The 20,598-nt window shown below is 37.8% G+C and overlaps 1 protein-coding gene across 2 annotated transcripts in view; it reads left to right on the plus strand.

Moving 5' to 3' along the window:
* The window catches only part of cntn6 (contactin 6), a 59,729-nt gene that overhangs the window by 21,622 nt on the left and 17,509 nt on the right, over nt 1–20,598 (plus strand). The window contains exons 2-11 of one of the 2 annotated variants that reach the window (XM_017036444.2): nt 9,673–9,813; nt 12,763–12,886; nt 13,006–13,181; nt 13,695–13,790; nt 16,382–16,585; nt 17,092–17,194; nt 17,344–17,528; nt 18,681–18,823; nt 18,914–19,043; nt 19,957–20,107. In XM_017036444.2, the coding sequence (XP_016891933.1) occupies nt 9,753–9,813; nt 12,763–12,886; nt 13,006–13,181; nt 13,695–13,790; nt 16,382–16,585; nt 17,092–17,194; nt 17,344–17,528; nt 18,681–18,823; nt 18,914–19,043; nt 19,957–20,107 (1,373 nt within the window). In that variant the 5' untranslated portion in view covers nt 9,673–9,752. Of the gene's footprint in view, nt 1–9,672; nt 9,814–12,762; nt 12,887–13,005; nt 13,182–13,694; nt 13,791–16,381; nt 16,586–17,091; nt 17,195–17,343; nt 17,529–18,680; nt 19,044–19,956; nt 20,108–20,598 lie in introns of both variants that reach the window. The other variant, XM_025060393.1, reaches the window with a different exon arrangement.

Here is a 20,598-nt window from a genome sequence, read left to right on the forward strand (position 1 = left end):
TATCCTTGGCTTACCAGAGAAAATACTGGCTGCTCTTGACTCACCCCTGTATCAGCGTCACTGAAGGATAAAGCCTCTTTTTGGTATTTTTGCATTCACGGTTTGGTATTATTGTAATTTAAGCAGCAGCTTTATTAGTGTGCATTACAAGAGTCAGATCGACACATGTGCACAGTGCAACTAAATCACATTTCATGGATGTATTAAGGAGTTGGTATTTACACTACTCAACTGTGATCAAGCAAGGATTGTTTCTGGGTATGGTCGCCTCATTTTTATTAATAGAGAATTTTGTTTGTTTTTTTTTACCCCAAACTAATCCTGATGCAATGTTCTCTTATCAGGCTGTAGTACCATTACTAGTGCACAGAGAATTCCTGACATTCTAAATCAGTAATACCTAACTAATGGTCTCCAAACGGGGGGCGGGCTCCACTCAGAGTGTATGGCGTGATTGCAAGGGGGTTGCAGCAGGTAAAATATATTGAAGAAATATCCGTGAATGTGTAGATGTGGGGTTGACATCATAAGCTTAGTGATGTGAGCTTTGATCTGTGTTAATGCTGAGCTTAGATTATTGTTTGAAAAAAAAAAAAAAAATAAATAGACTGTATTTATATTTTTTTTTTTTTTTTTTTTGTGGAGCATAACCCTGTGGCAGCAAAGGGCCTAAGAAATTGGAAGAAATTATAACGTTTCATGTCTTCAAACAGCTTCTTTAGTGTCCTTTGTAATTACAGCTTGTATGCTGTGTCATTTATCACCAGCATGAGAGACGTAAAAACCTTTAAAGGACTCAAACACGCGCTCATCTCACGGCTTGTCACCGACCCAAAATTCTGTCTCAGACACATTTTTTACACCTGAATTATTTCATCATTGTATTGATTTTCTCCTGACTGTTGTCCAATCAGAAGTGGTGATGAGCTGCAATAATGGAGCAAGACAGCGCCAACAAGCCAGCCAGTATTAATATAAATGAATTCTTTGGTGCTCAAGGGGATGAAGTACAGGCAACAGAGGCTATCAATCCTGATGAAGAGAAGTGTGTGCTACAGTGTGACATGAAAATGAGATAATAATTTACCTTGTTCCCTAATTTCATTACCAGCTTCCCGCAGGTATCAATAACAGAGTTTGTCGGAATCTGTCTTTAGTGCTCACTAGGTTTCTGGGAGAGTACATTTACGTTAATGTTATTTGCGACCAAAATTTGAAACATATTTAAGGTGATGGAATACTGGAGGGAAATACAATGTTAACGCAAAAATCCACATATATATGTATATATATACACACACACACACATATATATATATATATATATATACAGTATATATATGTAGACAGTATATATGTAGACCTCTTGGGTCATTGCTAACTTTTGCACCAAACACAGATTGTTGGCAGCAGTTCTTTTAAGATTTCAATAACCATCTCAGCCATTTGTGAATTTAGGAAAATAAAATGCCTTTTTCCAGTGAAAGCTCTTCTGTTCTGTGCTCTGGTGCAGTGTGTCTGTGTATGTGTGTGGCTTCATGTGAGATAGGGACATACGCATGAGCTCTCTCTCTATCTCTATGTCTCTTTACTTGTCAAACTCACAACTGTCTTTGTTTTCTCCACAGATTTAGTCACTTGTTCTCTCTTTTTCCCCTGCAGCTGTCCGTCACATTCTCACACACACCGCTGCATCACCGCAGCTTTAGACATCCTGTGAAATGACATTGCCTGCTCTTCAAGTGCCACTGTTTCACATTGAAGCTTTTTATACAGCAAACAAACAACAGATTTTTTTCTGTGGAATAAATAATATTCGGCTGTGATCATCAACTAGCAGGCCAAATCCAGCCCACAACTGGATTCCAAAATAAACGTGAAATAATATGTTGATGTGATTTTATTTTGTTGACAAATCCTTGTTGACAAAAGACAGGAGTGGCTCCTCAGACAGACAATGAGGTCTTACAGTTTTCTTTACTGTTATATAGTGAGTTTATCACATCTTTCCTGCACTCTTAACAGTGCACTAGCTGTCACCAAAGTTTCGGACTTCCATCTTGTGTCAAGATGTGCGTGCATTTCACGTCTAATCACAAATCCATGGTATCTGTGTCGCTTTTACAACTACTCAAATCTAAAGCTACACTTTGAACTGAACTGGAATTCAATTTATAGTTTGCACTCTTTGCACTTTAATCTCACTTTTTTCTGATGAAAGTACATACAGAAGGTCTGTACCCTACGTTACCTATAAATAACGGTACATCCATGTTTTGTCCCCTTTTTTCATCCTAAGAAGTACAAGTATATTATATAAATCTTCATATTTAACAAAAATATTTACAATACGTATCCCTAACATGAATTTCCTTATTTATAAAATCCATCAACATTAGGCTGAATTGAACCCACCAGCAGTACAATTTTGGTCTGTGGCCCGTATGTTTGCACCCCTGGGCTAAGATCATTCACACTCAGCTATGAAAACGCCTGTCATTCTCAAAGGAGTTTCAGCCATTGGTAAACTGTGTAAAAACATGGTCTATTGTGTACATTGAAACTGATGTGTACAGATCTATCCTTGGAACTTTCAAATCTGCTGACAACCGAGTGTAGACTCTTCTGTTTGTCAAGCTTTTCCAAGACAAACCCCTCACAGTCGAGGGGAGATTTAACTGGAACAGAGCCAACATGTTATTATTTGTAATGCCCCAACTGAAATGTAGAACTCCTTCTTATGTTCTCCTGATGCAGTCTTTTTTTTAATAAAAACTCACAACCCGAGCAAGCTTGTTATAATTCACACCCAGCTGGATGTCAGGAGGGATAATCAGCCGGGCATGAACCTGATTTTTTTTTTCCTTCTTCAGGGATGCTCAGTCAATGCCTTGTCAAGAAAAGCTGCTGCTTCTTATACTCCAGGACAATGAGAAGCTGATGCTCTGTAGTTCCATAATGTCGATGTTGCAGCAGCAGATGTTAATTTAGAGTCTTTGGTCATTAGAAATACATTTACTTTAATGAAGTAATTTTATTTGCAGTGGATTTAATTTATTCTATTCATTTTCTGTGTGAGCTCCACAAAATGTTTGGTCATTCTGATTTCTTTATCCTTTGGAACAAACCTAGTTTTATTGGTTTGAAGACCTTGTAATTTATTTCTATCTTTGCTGTTGTGTGGTTTTTAAAACACCAAAAGGCGCCTTTTATTTGTACAAACATACCATCATTGTGTAATTAATATTTCAAAGATTTTCACAACTGGTAAGAGATAAGCGTGGGATTTCAGAATGTAATTGATCTTGATTGTTTTTAATATATAATGGCATTTTACTTTGAGGATTAAAGAAAAATGTCACAGAATCTGATGAAAGCTGTCACTTTTTGTTGTCAGTGTAGTCATTCCATTAGTCTGCTGTGATGTTAATAAGCTTGTGCTTTATTACTTTATTGAGGGAAAGTTATATAAATATTTGAATTGAGTTTCCTCTGCGGGAGTGGCAGTTTACTGTAAACAAGTGTCATGAACACTTCTTGGTTGATGTTTGATGGTTTTCCAAACAGTTTTTGTGTGTCTTGTGATTTGCCTCTTGTGTAGCTGCAATGTTATATTGGTAGCAATAATGATGATATACAGTAGATATAAAGCTTACTTAGCACTAACTGAATTATTTACTTTTGACCCTATATAGTGTAGCTCCATTGCAAAATTAGTTTTAACACTGTACACCGGAATGATAGAACAATTTTCTTTATTTTTGTTTCTTTAAAAAATTATGGGAGATGCCGACATAACCACGAAATGCCACAGGTTGAGGACGTTGTAAACCAAGGACCACCTGTACAATGTTTCCTGCTGTTCTATTCATAGATGAATTTATAATTGCTGTTCCGTAGCTACTACATACTTTCATACTGTTCTGTTTTTCCATAACAAAAGCCTCTTATCAAGAATTGTTATGGTGTCTCTTCTTCATCCATCGCTCACTTTAGCTGTCATGATTTTCAGAGAAATATAAGGCTCTCCTGGTGAATTGAGTGCAGATATCACTCGAGCTGATACATCACTCACGTATATCAGTGAAAGGCATCACCAGAAGAGAAAAGGGCCTGATATGACAAGGTTGAATATTTTTAAGACCTGAAATTCAAGACCATTAATTATTCATTTGTGGCACCTTTACGTGATGGAAGAGTTTCCCTATCATTTATAATCTGTACAGCTGTAGTAATGTGACTCCATGGCTGTGGGCACTTAGTGGGGTTTCCAGACAGCAATAGGAATCCTGAGGGATTAAAAAAAAACATTCAAGGCAAACATATCCCTTTTGTGTCTCCAACCTAAACACTGTATGTCTATTAATAAGGCCATTTGAACGTGGCAAAAATGATGTATCAAGTATCTTCAAATAAAACCATTTAAAGTAAAATGATATAAAATATCTTAGTCATGCCCAGAATAGATTTTATTTTCTAGCCTAATGGTTATTAAAGCAATGGCCAGTGTGTAGCCTACAAGTATGCTAAATTACTATTGGTCTACCATATGTTGCAGAGGTTATGAAAACATCTTAAACATATAGTGTGAGTTTGGTCAAGCTGACGATACTTCAATAAAAAAGGGTTCCCTGCGATCAGCAAACATGACAGTTTAAAGTTGGTACACAAAATGAATCACCAGCTGAACCAAAGGAACGATCTAGAAATAAAACACTGTTCTGATGTACATCATTTAAAGTAAGATTTTGAGTGGTCTATTTCAAACGGGTACAAGGAAAAGTATGGATTTTTAAGGCAATTAAACTTTGCAGATGCCTACAGCTCAGTGAGGGCAATTTCTTGAAAAGGTTATAAATATCAAAACATATGGAGGATGAGTATTTTGCATATGTATAAGGGCTATATGTAATAAAAAAGAAAACTCTCATGGAGAATTTTATTCAGCTCATCAGTGGCAACCACAGCTTAAACCTGATTAACTTAAGACGTTAGACCCTCACCATTAATGCTGGTGTGACCTCTGGGCCAGAACTGGTCTATGTAAAAAAAAAAACATGGTATTATTTTATGATAAATTTTATAGGCCAAATGTCAACATTTTTTATACTTTATTATAGTCATTACAGTGATATCAGCTCTGTTATAACAATAAAAAAAACCACACATCATTATTGCCAACAGAAGAATGCCCATTATACTGTTATCCATGCAGAGACTTAATGCATCCACAGTCAGGAAGTGGTGTGCGCTGTGGCATTCAGCACTTCAAATTAGACAGGGGGGACAGGACCTGTTGCCGGGGAAAAAAGCAGCATGTGCAGCTGTTGGCTTAATATCAGGAAGATCATGAAAACAACAGTAGAATTGAAGAATTAAAATATGCCATTCATTAACAAAACAAACCATACATTTGGGCTACTATCATGTATAAGGTAAGGTTGTAGTACTTCAGAATGTAAAAGTCTCTAATAATTACTGAAGTTCCTTATTTGTTCCATAATGGGGAAATTCAGTGTCATTCTTTGTAACCCACACAGACTGCCACAGGAGGCGCCATTAACTATGTGGTTAAAACTCGGACTGGCACCTGAGAGGTCATATGTGATTCTTCTGTAATATATTGATCTTCTAATATTAATTTGCTTAGTTATTTAGTGTGAAACATTGACCTGTTTAGTTAAACATGATGCTGACATACTCCAAGGAATTGAGGGAAGACACGTATGTCTCATTCAACTGCTCTGTGGGTCTCTCGTTTTTTTCTCGATTGGGAAAGTATAAAGTTGTCCTAACTCTCACAACTATTTGCAGTAATTACAGAGCAGTTTTTGGACCATTTAATTAAAATAGGATAATTTCATGATCTCTGATATCATGGTTAGGAAATCACTGTTTGTAAAAGATGTTTGTTTTTTTTCTTAATTTTTTTATAAATAATTTTTATCATGTGGAACAGACGGACTAGCCAGATGTAGATTATTACACATACATACTGCCTCAGTATGAATACAAATTTAGAAAATATTAAACTAAAGAAAAGTTGTCATTAGAACTGTGTAAATACACAGTGAAATTACTTTGACTTGGCCTTTAATGTTGTGAAATCAATTTGTGTCAATTTTAACAGTGTCTAATCAACACCCACAGTTGGATAAGAAATTATTTTTCACATATATAATTAGCAGGAGATTGACATAGTAGGAAAACACAGTATAGTATGAATCATCATTTCCCATGTAGCGTAAAATAGATTTCAAATATGCTAAATATTGCTATGTACAGCATATGAGGTATATACAGGTTTACAAGGGCTTATTGTTTTTCCCTTTCAAGAGAAGTGACATTTTGTTAAATGAAAAAAAATAGAATCATACAATTTTTTTTCATTAGTGAGGATTTTTAGTGGCGTTAAAGAAGAAGTTTCCACAACACTTTTTTTTAAGTTTTATTGGTTGATCATGGTGAATATATTTAATGGCATAGACTTAACTTTAAGAAGAGCTCCATAATGCCAACCAAATAGATGGTACATTGTGCAGCACCATCTGAGGCAGGAGGAGTGTTTCTGAAGTGTGTGAGAAGCATATATAGAATATTTTCAAAGTTCTCTATTGTGTTCTAGGTAGACAGACCGAACAACCCAGATGTCTGGTGTGGAATGCTAAGTGTCAGTGGTATATTTCATGAGCTAAGCTGGGGACTGTGTGCTTCTGTGACAGGTAGAAAAAATCATCTTGGTTTTTTAGCCTACTTTTTTGTTCTTGTTATTCAGAAAGTTGCATAGTTTAGCCTTTCCCTTTCTTTTTCATCTCTCTAAAGTCTCACACGCAAAGGCACAGTGCCCTGAAATGCAGCATGGGAGTCCAACTAGATGAAGAGGGAATTAACATGATTGATTCCTTTTAAATTAACAGCATGGGGCAGCTTTAAAGTCGACTTTATCAGCTCTAATTTATTTATATCAAAGTGTTATTGATTACTTAAGTCCTTCCTTCACTTTGGACTAAACGTCTTTAAGTCTCATTTACTTTCAAGTGAAAAAAACAAAAACGAATCTGTGCCGTCAGGGGCTGATATGAGACAGATATAAACTTGGACTTTATCCATGTGTTGGAGTTATATAGTCAACAATTTCTTAATCCAAATTACCCCTGCCTATGAGGAAAAACATGAGAATAAAAACATGTTTTAAAAATGCTTTAAAAACAGTGTCAAAATGACTCTCTTAGTTAAGAGGACTAAGAAGTCTATGAACACAACACGGGATACAAGGTTTTACCATGGGTTTAAGTTTCCTGACACATTTCTCAGCTGATTATATATGTCATATTTAGTCCAACCAAGAACCTGTTCTCATTTGATGTGCCCACCAGGACTTAAAGGTAGACTTCACGAATGATATCAGTTGTGAGGCCTCCTAGAGTATGATATTGATGATGTACCAGTGTGTTAGTTTTCATTATGTGTGTAATATACCCTTGCATAATTATTGGTGATCTGTAAGCTGACCTGCAGCTGCAGAGTCCACACTTCCTCGTGGTTTAAAGATGGACTGTAAGCTGAGATCCACTGGCTTTTCTGACGATTTACATGAGAGAACCTTTCGTAGGGATAGAAAAGTATCCAGAAATCCTGCACATATTAAATTATCTAATACATTTACACTGTAATTGATGCATAAATAAAGGCTGGCCATGGTTTAGAGGCATTACATTCATGTTCTTCTGTGCCTCACGCTGTTTAATGTCACTTCCACATTTTAAAAGGCCACAAACAAAACAAGGAATTTGTTTTTTCAAGACGTGCAGTTTCTACAATCATATGCTGTACTCATTTCTCCCAAAGAAATACATTTAATAATGATTCACCAAATCTATACCTTCCTGTTTTAGCCAAATGACAAAGAACTTATGTACAGACAATAAAGGCCTATTTATGTGAAATATACAGTTTATTATTGAGAGAACATCTTTCAAAAGATTGAGAAGTTAAAGTAAGTAATGAAGTTGCGCTGTCTTACAAAGGATCAGGACAAACAATTACACCCCCGACAGCGATGCTATTGAACTACAAAGTTGGTTGGAACATTTCCTGTGGCTAATAAACCACTGATTACTAAAAGCTAACAGTGTCAGTGTATCAGACCTGGCTATGCTGAGTGTATTTATGGTCTGTTCTGTTGTACAAGTTTCTCTTTACTTGTCAATTTCAAATTGACTCAGTTTCCCCCAATTTTTTAATGAGCACAGACTGTATGAATTTTTGAATATGCAGGCCCTTCAGTGTTGTGTGACCTCTGTGAAATCCCATTCTAAATACCAACTGTAGTCTCTGGCTAAATGCGTCCACATCTGACTTTGAATGTTAAATGAAGAAAGAACATGTGTTTTGCAAGCAGAGTGAAAATAAAGTTGATCAAGGTGAAAGTGGATGGCTGACTGCAGTGGACATAAATTAATATTGATCATTGGTCATTGATCATTGCGAGCGTGTGCACTAATGAGTCATTAGCTGCAGGGCCTTGTTAGACAATGCAGGTCTCCTGCCGTGGATGGTAATGATTCCCATACCTCCGCGTTCCACCAAATCCCAACGTTTGCAATTCCTCATGGAGCGTTTTTATATCGCTAAATGATCTGTCTTCAATTCATGTTCACAAATGCATCACAGCAAAGCTTAGAATACAGAGTATATCTGTTAGAGCTGTTAGGCCAACTAATTATTCTCTGGTGAGAAGAGTCCGCCTCTCCTTAAGAGATCCCCGGTCATTATGTTAAAGTTGTCAAGACATTATTATCATGTCCGCTTCATCCACAAGTTCAGGAATTATTATATTATTATTAAACTATACTTTAACAAATTAACATTATACTATTACACGTTTCCTCATTTTGTTAATTCTTTGGCAAACATGTTTGAAATTTCAAAAACACACAGTAACAGGTTTTTATGCGTATTGATTTTGAAATGTCTGGAATAAAATGAAAATCCATATTTGATTCTCAGATTAAGCATTGGCCTTCAACTGGAAATACTATTTGCTGTGTCATTTATATAGCAAATTTATTTATTTTCAGCATCTGGATCAATACAGTTTTACCTTTGGCTCAATGAAGATGAAGAATGGTGCGAAAAAAGGGTGTTCCGCCTGAATAAATAAAAACAAACTTATTTTGTATTTTTTTTTTTCAATCAATCTCAAGTCAACTGTGGGCAATCATTACTTATACATTTTAATTTAATCACAGTCCCCAAAATATACAGTTTTAAGAGTTTTGTGCTGTGGATGTAGTTGTGAGTCAGTGTTGTCTCAATAAATGCCAGAATGTTCTGGAAAAATACTGTGTAAATGCCATGGGAGGTTTCAGTTTTAAGGTTCAGTTAAATGGTCAACATTCCTGGGAGTCCCCTGTGATGCTGTGTACACGCTACACTTTCCACATTTAAAAGTTCTTCGGAGTAAATATTTTCAACCAACAGTTTTTAGAAAACTTACTGTTGACAGAATGTCTGCTCGTCTGTAGCTGATCTTAAAGATCTGCTCTCAGTATTGGCTGCTAGCTGGCTGTTCACTCAGTTTAATACCAATGGCACATTCACTTTGTTTTGGTGTTTGTTTGTTGTTTTTTTTCTTTTCTCCACAGTGCTCATTTCTGTTTTCTCTCCTAGAGACAAACTGAACAGGAATCAGGAAATATTTGAACGCTTTGCAACTGGACTGAGAGAGAAAGCATCCTTGACCTTGGACAATGAAGATGCTGTTGTCATGGAAACTGTTAATCCTTTTGTCTCTCAAAGAATATGTCACTGGTAAGAGGCCAACTCATGTCCCATGTCACGATACACCTAAAATACACACTTTTTTTAAAATTATTGATAAACTGAATATACTCTGTAGGTTTGACTACAACAGGGTGAAACAACCTGCACTCTTCTTTAAATGTTTCTGTGTCTGTAATCATATGGAGAAACACGTCTGTTGTCTGTCAGTGTTCATGAGTTAATGAACAAAACAAATGAGACTTTTTCTAATACTACGCTAATGAGAAGTTTTCTAATGAGATTAGTCCTGGAATGGAAAATGAAAGTCACATTTATCTGTCTACTTATGGAACCTTGTTTACTGTACTATTGATTTGCCTAATGATCAGATACTGTCGTTTAGGTTAAATATAACCAGACATGAAGGAGGATAGTGTGAAAATTTCACACTAAGTTTTGTATGAACTTGGATTGATTATCTGCTCTCAATGTAATAGACTCTGATAGATCGAGTGAAAGAAAAAGCAGAATATGATCTTCACTCTGTTTCCTAATACCCCAAGGAGCCACTACTAAGACGCTTTAATCTTACTAAGCACTCTTGCTTAATGCCTGGATAATGGGTACCTATGCAGCCCACATTACTGATCCAGATTTAGCGGATGGATGGATGGACAAATTTGAATAATATTGTTAGCACTGAGTTTAAACTATACATTCATAAACCATCCAACAAGTGCATTGAAATAGTAAGCAAAGAATTAAGGTGGTATTGCAGCGTGTCGTCTGTAACATATTCATAGTCACTGATGACCTATAAATTCGTATGCATTACCATCAAACATCATTTCGTTAATTACAGGTTCAGTAAGTGAGTGCCGGGAAGCGTATGTACCATTTCTGTGACCATTTCTCTAGTGAAACTGTTAAAGGTTCATTAATCTGTTTAATTTGAAGGACACCGAAACCAAGGTAAAATATGGAGCGCCTCCCACAGAGGCTGAGGCCGTTACCGGAGGCAAACACGCCCACTCTCATTCGGATGATGACAGTAATGATAAGGGAGGGACAGGGGAGTGCTCTTTGTCCTAGACAAGGTCAGAGAAATTTAAAATAAAAAAAAGGTAGTCCATCTGCTCAACGACAAACTTTTAAGAGCATTACTGCTGGTTACAGAAACCTGGTATCAGAGGCTTTCCTCTGATACCAGGTTTCTGACGATATTACATGTTGGACAGCTGTCTCCTTAACACAAAACATGTGAGGAATCAAAAATTGCAGGAGTGATTAGGGCAACATCTTTAAATGACATCTGTGAATAGAAAGTCTGAAGAGTCAAGAAAACAACAGACAAATACAGACACAAGCTTCTTCAAAGTACTTTGTAATCCTAGTACTCTGACCAACAATGTTACTGAACTATAATAATTGTCCGCAAAAATCAATTACCCAACTCCTTACTGGCAGAAACCTCTAAATACCTCAGATTGACTTTTTATTTGATCCACACACTGGTTTGGATGGCTGTTTGTACAAACATTTTTGTTGAAAAATAAGGGTTATAGAGAAGAAAAGTTTAGCTCCTATTTTGTTGTAACCCCTGTCAACTAGGAAAGGTAAGGAAGCAGCATTGATGGCGGTGATGACTTTACTTCCAAGCAGAGACCTTTGTTATTGTTTACAACCCGGGATGGAGAGTGCATGAAGACTGGCACGATGCCTGCAGACAAATAGGCATTTGGCCTGGTCGTCTGGCACTTCCACAAGTGGCAGTCTGTGTCCCCGGAGTAAGAGGATTGGGCCCGTTATCAGAGAACCCTGCTTCAACTCCCAACTAGGCTGGCTGTGGTGTGTCGAGCAAGTCTCTGTTCCCTTGTCACCGCAAACACTCCTTAGCAATTACTGTCCACCTCCTTGATTGTTTAAATGAGTGTTTAAACACAGAGGACACATTTTATTGTGTTGATATGTGTGTGAAGATGTACGATGACAAACAAAGAGTTTGGAAGGTCCGTGACTTGACCTTGCTTGATCCTTGTGGTTAGTGGGATCTACAGTGATTGCATTTACAATGGTCCTTAAGCAGCCTTTGTAAAAACAAGCTGCAATGCCTCCGTTGGTCATCTGGCGCAGCAGTGATTATGATTTTCTCTTTATACACGTCAGTCTATATCAATTCAAACTGTGTACAAACTACTAACTTAGCAATTAAATATGCTCATCAGTTGTGTATGATTAAATATGGTTTGACGCCAGAGTGACACCAGATGATTTGTGTGACTGATGGTTTGCAGCTGTAATCCAATAGCCTGTTACAGCTACACAGAGGATTGAGCATTATAATGCTAATGAGTTGTCTGGGGCTTGATGGACTAAAGCATTCAGAGAATACCTGCACGTCTTTAACAACCTTCCAAAAACCTGTTAATCACCCATAGCACTTTGTCTTTAAATTTACATTTACAACCAACAAGTTGCATGGATCTTTACCAGGGCTTTCAACAATGACAGACAAGATCCAAAAGCAGAGCTTTCTCTTTGTTCTTGTTCACATATTTTTTGACAAGATACAAACTATATGACATCATTAATATCAACAAATCTGGGCACAGCCATCATTACAATTTCTCTTTTAATATTTGTTATTTACTAGTAGCAGCTAGTATTTGTATAATATAAGAATAAGAATAATTATTATTAAATTATTAAATATTAAACGGAAATTTGTTTTATTTTATTTGATTGTCTGGCCCCTAATGTCTAAAATTATAGTTGGTCACCACCACTACATGGTAATCTTCATTTTCCTTAACTGCACATGCCAGCACACTTTGTTACATGTGTATTTGTACTGTAGGTTAACTCAACTCCAAGGTCATGTTGACAAGTATTTACTCAGCTGTAGGGAGTATTCACACTGATTTTCCATTCCTTAATTCAGTGTTGTTGCTTAAACAAATGTGGTGTTTTCTGATTCATTTATTGTTTTTCCAACAGAGAATACACGCCATGGTCCTGTCTTCACCCAGGAGCCCAGTGACAGTGTCTTTCCTCTGAGCAATGATGATAAGCAGGTTTTTATGAACTGCAAAGCAAAAGGGAACCCACCTCCACATTACAAGTAAGTGACTCTTTAGTGGTGCAGATAGGTGGGGGTCAACATGATGCAACTATCATGTTTGTTTTTGTCTTCTGTCATTTTTGCCTAAAGCGAGGCTTTTGAACTCCTTTTGTCTACAGGTGGAAAGTTGACAGCAGAGACATCAACACAGTCTCGGATCCAAACTACAGTCTCATAGAGGGGAACCTGTTGATCAATAACCCTCACGTCGTCAGCCATAAAGGCGTTTATCAGTGCATCGCAGCCAATACATTTGGGACCATTGTCAGCAGAGAGGCAAAAGTCCAGTTTGCATGTGAGATGCCTATTGGCTAATAAAAATATACATGAAAACAAACATTTTATATGTACGTATCAAGAGTCATCATAGAGTGTTAAGGAGTCTAGCTGATTTAGCAACATGCTAATGAGCATCATGCTAAAGCAATAGCATAATTGTTAACATTGCAAGGACTAATTAACTTAATTTGTAATATTAATATAAGCTAAATGTAACCAATGAATGAATCCAATACAGATTTGACTAACACAGATATTTTCGGAGTTCCTCTTGGATCTTAGGTGCTATTTCTAAGACACATCTTTCTTCTGTTTACTTTTCTGTAACACAGGACACAGCATTTAATAACAGTGGCTGTAATCTTATAAGCTTTAGTCCTGTTACTGCTTCCTCATCTGTACACATGGATAAAGACAGCTTATTTTTTCTCTCGTCTTTAAACTATTTCCTCACACGTCACATAAGGTCAACATTGCAACTTTACTTTTCAGTTTCTATATTGATCGTTGTTTTGTTTTTTTTCAACAGTTCTGCAAAACTTTAGCAGGAAGCCCAGAAACATGGTGTCAGTGAGAGAGGGTCAAGCTGTAGTTCTGCTCTGTGGCCCTCCACCGCATTACGGAGGTACGACACACTGTCTTCCCTCTTCTGCTGTGTCTATTGTAGTTTCCTGCTACTGCTTGCCTCAGCAGTCCTCATGGTTGCCCACTCTGCTGCTTATTATATCTGTGTAACACTGCTGTGTCTCTTTTGTTTTCATACTTTCCCAACTTCTCTTTCTGCTGCTTTTCCTTTTTTAACTTTTCCAACTCTGACACCCTGTTTTTTTCCCCACTCACTTTTCCTTATCTGTCAGGAAAAGAACATTTTCCTACACTCAGCCAGCTCCGGCCCATTCCTTTAAATCTATACTTCATTGCTTCACACTTCTTAACCTTGAGCTCACTTTTCGCCCATAAGATCTGTGACTACACTGTCATCTGTGAAGCCTGCTTTGCTACACCTTCACCACTGTCATTTTTCCCACCCTCCGTGTGGGCAGGTTATGAGTGGGGTAATAAAGACTGCTGTGGACTGTGGAGGATTTATCCCATGACACAGCTGTGAGTGGCCCCCTGTGTCTGTGTACCGTTCATCAGCCGGCCTTTACGTCTTACGCCACTTATTGCGCATCATTATAATTTCATGCCTGCATATCAGCTATTCTTTTACACTCTGTGTGTCTGGATCTTGTGACCATGCTACAGCGAATCAACTCTCAGCTTCGATTCTTTAGATTCCTCCCAAACACGGCCCAGTCACACACAATAAAATGGGATTAGGACCCATTGTCAATGATTGAGATGTGTTAAAATGAAAAAGAAAAAGGTTAAAAAGATGTCTAAATTTCTGCCAAAGCTCCCTTAATGCTTGAGGATGCTCCACTTAAGGGGAGACGTGATGCACAGATGCTCATTAAAGGAGAAAAGGAGCTTTAAGCCCCTTTAAGCAGTCAATAGGTAAGTGGTCTGCATTGGTTCATGCTGGGAATTAAACTGTCGGAACACCCATGATCCTGTGCCTACAAGTCCTCTGTTGCTCTGAGACCACAGCTCTTTAACTGACTTCTCTCTGATAGTCCCTGATCACGAATGCTCTGCCAGTATCTGCCTTCACTTCCCTGTAATGATTTTAATTCAGCATTTCCCCCCTCCAGCCATTGGCTGAGACTTTTTGATGTGTGTCCAGTTAAAGAGTCTGACTGCAGAACAAAATGTCAGACACCAGAGCACTGCACTAACGGTCAAGTTTATTGTTCAGTCCCTGAAGAGGTCTCTAACATTAAGATTCCCTTTTTTTGACCTTAGGTGTTTTTACAACTCTTCACCGCTTCAACACAAGATATAAATTAATATGGCAGCAACTTCTTAAATGCAATAATTTGACATACAACCCCCAGTCCAGTCAGTCCCTGCCGATTTCTGTATTCAACACCATGGTAACAACACAGCAGACAATCGCAGAGAAAAGGAAGTTTCCTTTATATCTCTGTGCTCTTCTGTCTCTCTCTTCATCTCTCTGTACTTTTGGACTACAGCAGCAGGTGTTACTCCTGTTAATTAAGTCGTCTCTATAGCAGTAGAATCAATTGTACTTGTATTTGTCATTCTTGGAAACAAAAATCTAAATACTAAACAAATGCTACGACAAATTCTACGACCAACTGAAGCCTTCTCCAAACAGTGTTTTCATCAGAGAATTTCTTCTTTGTAGAATTTTGGGGAAATTTTTATCAGCTGGTCACATCCTGTTTCTTCGCCTCATGAAAGAAATCGAGAAATCAAGTCTCCTTTGAATGTTCTTTCAGCCTTGGGAAAAGAAAGAAATCAGAGGGAGTTTGATGAAAACCTGTTGCAAATTGTCAGTGTTATTAACAGGTTTAGAAATCGGTTGTTAAAAAAGTCTTACTTTAATAGTAAAACAAATCTCACCACTTGACAAAGAAACCTTTTGAAGCTGTCAGCATTTAGAACATCAGTTTTAGAATTTTTGATACAGTGTATCCTAGCAAAAGCGGTAGTGGTGAAGTTTACAGCACTGCAGTAAAAATAAAACCTAATGACAGCAGCATGAGGAGGGACAAACCGAGGAGGGTTATAGAGTAACACCAGTGATCTGTACGGGCTTTAGCCCTGAGCTTATAGGACATACAATATCCTCTTCCTACACCTAAGGGCCTGACATCTGCGAGCCCTTCTAGAAGTCCTTAGAGTCCATGCTTTGGTGGTAGTGGAGTGTGTAGTTGCACAAAGAACCATCACAGACACGTCATTTTTTTGTACCCAATTAGTCTGAATGTGTGTTTGCTTTGACCTCTTGACTGTTTTGTTCTTTCAGTTTTGATATCCTGTTTTTTTGGGGGGGCGGGGGTTGTGTTTACAGTATGTCAGAAAAACTTTAAAAACAAAGTGTACTTTGTAGAGATCAATCAAAGAGTTGTTTTTCAAGGACAGGTTTTTTTTTTACTAAAATAAAGAACGCTTATTATTATTATTGACCTCATCGTTTAAGGCCATCTTCTGATTTTCATTCTGGCAGTAAATGAAAAAATCAATCTCGCTGACAATTTGTCTGTGTCTTGAAAATCTTTGGTGGGAAGTTACTGGAAAGTACATCTATCTGAAGCTTCTGTATCCAATATACGTCGTCTTTTCTATGTGTGTTTTCCTCTTTAGAAATGAGATATTCATGGGGTTTCAATGGACAACGCAACTTCCTGCAACAGGACACGCGGCGCTTTGTCTCTCAGAAGACAGGCAACTTGTACATAGCCAAGGTGGAGGCCTTGGATGCGGGAAACTATACCTGTACTGTAAGGAACATGATGACCAACGTGACGGTTTTCAGCCCCCCCACACCTGTGGTGGTGCGGAGGGACGGTAAGCATTCTTTACTAAACTCTGCTGCATCCTGGTTATCTTGTGGACTGAATTGTGCACGCAAGGGCATTAACAGGAAAACTGATCTGTCGATGCGAGTTGCTCAACTCGACGTCTCCAGGGAGGAGTCGACAAGTCGTGTTTTCTTTTCTGCTGATTGGCTGGCGCTGAAATATTTATCCTTAATTTGACCAATAGTTATGATCACATGAATTTGAAACTTTTTCTTACTTAATACTATTAAAAAATATTATACTTTCTATGCCCTGTGCATGTACAGTCAGTTCCATAGTGTAGCGGATAGCATGCCTCCCTCTGAATCAGAGAGCAGAGAATGCTGTGTTCAATTCCCAGAGGAACCACATGCTTGGCACCTGCTGGGGGCAGCGTGTTAACAGCATATCTGCTGCTAACACAACAAATCCCCAAATATGTGATCAATATAGTACAATTAGTTTTTGTCTTTTTTTGTCTTTTTTTGTGATTTCCTTTGGTATCTAATGCAGTGGTGATGGGTGAATACGAACCAAAGATTGAGGTGCAGTTTCCAAACATCTTACAAGTCTCCAAAGGATCGTCTGTGAAGCTGGAATGTTTCGCCTTGGGAAAGTAAGTGTCACAATCAAACGGCTACATATTTCCAGCCCAACATCCTGTGTCGCTACACACTGAGTGACAACGACAGCAGCAGTAATGTCCTCAGTCGGTGTGAGCTGAGAAATGTGTCCAACTTAGCCATTTTTCTGTGCCCTCTGCAGCCCCGTGCCTGACATCTCATGGAAAAGAGCAGATGGAAATCCACTGCCTGGCAAGATTAAGATCAATCACTCCAACAGGGTTCTGGAGATTCCATATTTCCGGCCAGAGGATGCTGGTGTTTATGAGTGTGTGGCTGAAAACAGTCGAGGACGAAATATCGCCAGAGGGCAACTTATTTTCCACAGTAAGAACTTTGTGAACTCTTGTCTCTGTCTTTTCACAGCTGGTTAAAATATTACATTAAAAACCCATTTTAATACCTTACACAAAGGCCCCGGTGTAAATGTCTTGTATTTACTCTGCACCAGGCAAAGATAGAATCCTGAACTGAGCTGGGATATTTTTTTTTTCTAATGTGACATTAATTTAGAATGTCAGGATGATTTATGACTAAACTTGACATTTGCCAACTCTTCTGTCTTCACCCTGATTAAAGCTGTTATCAAGGTTGAGAACTTAATGAATAAACACAGGTTTGTTTCATAGACTGTAAAGGAAAAAACATATCAAAATGTAAAGCTGCCAGCTTTCAAAAGATATGAGTCTATAAAAGCAGCATGTATGAACAGAAGGTCAACATTGCCATTGTTGAGCAATGCCGCATAACTGTGCTTTATAATCAGTATTTTTAAGAAACCCCTTATTCATTTAAATCAATTTCCCAAATCCATCTTTTCATGGAATAAAAAAAAAACAATATCAAGTATCTAATAAGTATCTAATATCAAGTATAAATTATACAGTTTCTAAACCAATTGTTCATGATAGGTTTAATTAATTTAATTGAATCTTTTATTTTAATTTAATTTAAAAATTATTTTTGTCAAACAAATTTAAAATCATTTAAAAATTAAGTTAATGAATAATGCACATAACTATAAACTTTGGCATGACTACAACAGCTGAAGGCATGGACTATTAAAATTAAAGGTAGTTATAATAAAACATTTCCTTGTACAGTATACAATGAGGTAAAATCATTTTGTGTTTTATAATAAATGCAAAACCTTAAAAAGAGAAAATTTAAAAAAGTTTTTCTTTAAAGACTAAAAAAGGTCCTTTGACTTGAACCTTAACTCTGAATGAGTCGATGATATTTTTTAGTACATTTCTAATTTTCATTTTTGAATGTGTTTTAATTATAACTTAAACTATAAGACGAGTCTGTGCTCATCTAAATCAGAAGTCAAGGTAAATCAAATAAATAATTTACTACACACGGCAAGGGCTTTTAGAGTTTAGAAAAAGATGTTGAAAGAAAAGAAATAACATTTACTGCAGTTGTCTATATAATATAGCCTATATTTCATCATTCTGTTGCTTGGCATTCTTACAGATGTGGAACATTTGCAGTGGGTACAGACACTGAGAGACTCTCACATGGCGATAAATGCCAACCTGCAGTGGGAGTGTAAAGCCAGCGGTAAACCTGAGCCTACTTACAGATGGCTAAAAAATGGTCGGCGACTATCAGCAGAGGTCGGGCGTTCTCTTCTGACTATGAATATCATGCAATTAAGACTGCTTAAAAAAAAACCAAAACATTCTGCTTTAACTCTGTCTGTACAGGGTCGGATCCATGTGGAAGATGGTCGACTGACTATATCCAGCATAAGCCAGTCAGACTCAGGGATGTATCAGTGTGTGTCGGAGAATGAACATGGAGCTTTGTATGCCAGTGCTGAGCTGAAGGTTGTGGGTAAGAAGTTGGTTAATCATTATTAATTAGCTGAGCTGCAAAGGAGGGGATAAAACACCGAACCTGAAGCAAATGCCCCCAGACCTGTTTATAATTTGAACACAGTGGATTTCACTTTTAAATGAACCCCACATTTTATATAAGAATTGTATCAATTCTGTCTGTTGCACTGTGAAAAAAAATAACAGTGAAATTTATACCAGTCCTTGTAAGAACGTTTTTATTAATACAGTTGCAGGCTTTCCACAGAGCATATCAATTTTGTATAATATAGTCTATTTAAGAAAGGAACTCAATTCAATAGACTCAGTTTGCCTGGTATCAAATATTTTTGTTGGATTGGCAAAATAAGATATTGGATTCAAAGTGAGACTTGACTTTGTCTTTGTAACAATCCAATAGAATCTGCATAAATAGAAATAGCGATCTATTTAAACAAGAACTCAAGGGTTTAACACTTGATCCAGACATATTGGTGTGTAGGTAGAAAATCAAAATCAAGGGGATTTCGAGCTTGATTTATAAGAATAATGAACACCTTCTGATTTATTATTTTGGTCTTGGTATTTTTTATTCTAATAAAATAAAACTCACACACACACCAGATGGTGGCTGTTGTTGGTTGTTTTGGAAAGCGGGCTACTGTCTAAATAAAGTAAGAGCTAAACTTGCAGAAGACAGTGTGTTTTCACAACACACTGTGTATAAAGTTATCACAGTTAAAAGTTACAAAAATCACACCAAAACAGCCTCAAACAGAAGCTCCATTAATTGTGCCTGTGATCTTTTCAAACAAAGTCAATTAAAACTCCCCTAATTACCAGAGATGCTCTTGACATTTTTGGCTGCTGCACAGCTGCTGCTTAAAGAAGGAGGAGGGGGTGAATCATGTTGACATGTGTTCGCTCCCCAGCCTCCCCACCTGACTTCACGCAGCGCCCAGTAAGGAAGTCCACAGTCATCCAGAAGGGGGGCGAGGTTGTTTTAGAGTGTCGCCCCCATGCGTCCCCCCGGGCTACAACATCCTGGTGGAAAGGAGGTGAACAGCTGAAGGACAGCAAGAGGTAAGGTATTGTACTGCATGCACCAGTGCTCCTGCCTCCGGTGGCCTCTGTTAAAAGGGTTTATGCCCCTGGTTGTGTTCATTTCTGGGACTCGTTGTTATTTATGCCGTTGCACAAAGGGGACGTCGGAGGCAGAGTGGCATTACTCAGCCCGCGTCAGGCCGAGGAAGTAATTTCTTGTCAATCAGACGGCAGAATCCTCGTAAAGATGGTGATGTTGTTTTTCTGCTGATGTACAACAGCTTTGACTGATGTCTTTTGCTGGATGTGAGAGTGAGGCCGTGACCCAGAGTCCATCAGTACCACATCAAGAGCACGGTACAATTTAGTTGTTTGAAAGTTCAAAGCAGTCAGCATCCCACAGTTCCATCCCTCTTCAAAGCAGACAAACGGCTGAATATAGAACAGTCGCCCAGTGAGGACACTGTTGCTGCGGAACAAACACAGAAAAATATCTCACTCCAGCCTTCAAAGAAGGTCCAGCTCTGGCT

The sequence above is a fragment of the Cynoglossus semilaevis genome, chromosome 11 (genome assembly GCF_000523025.1).
Source record: "Cynoglossus semilaevis isolate Cse_v1.0 chromosome 11, Cse_v1.0, whole genome shotgun sequence".
Classification (NCBI taxonomy): domain Eukaryota; kingdom Metazoa; phylum Chordata; class Actinopteri; order Pleuronectiformes; family Cynoglossidae; genus Cynoglossus; species Cynoglossus semilaevis.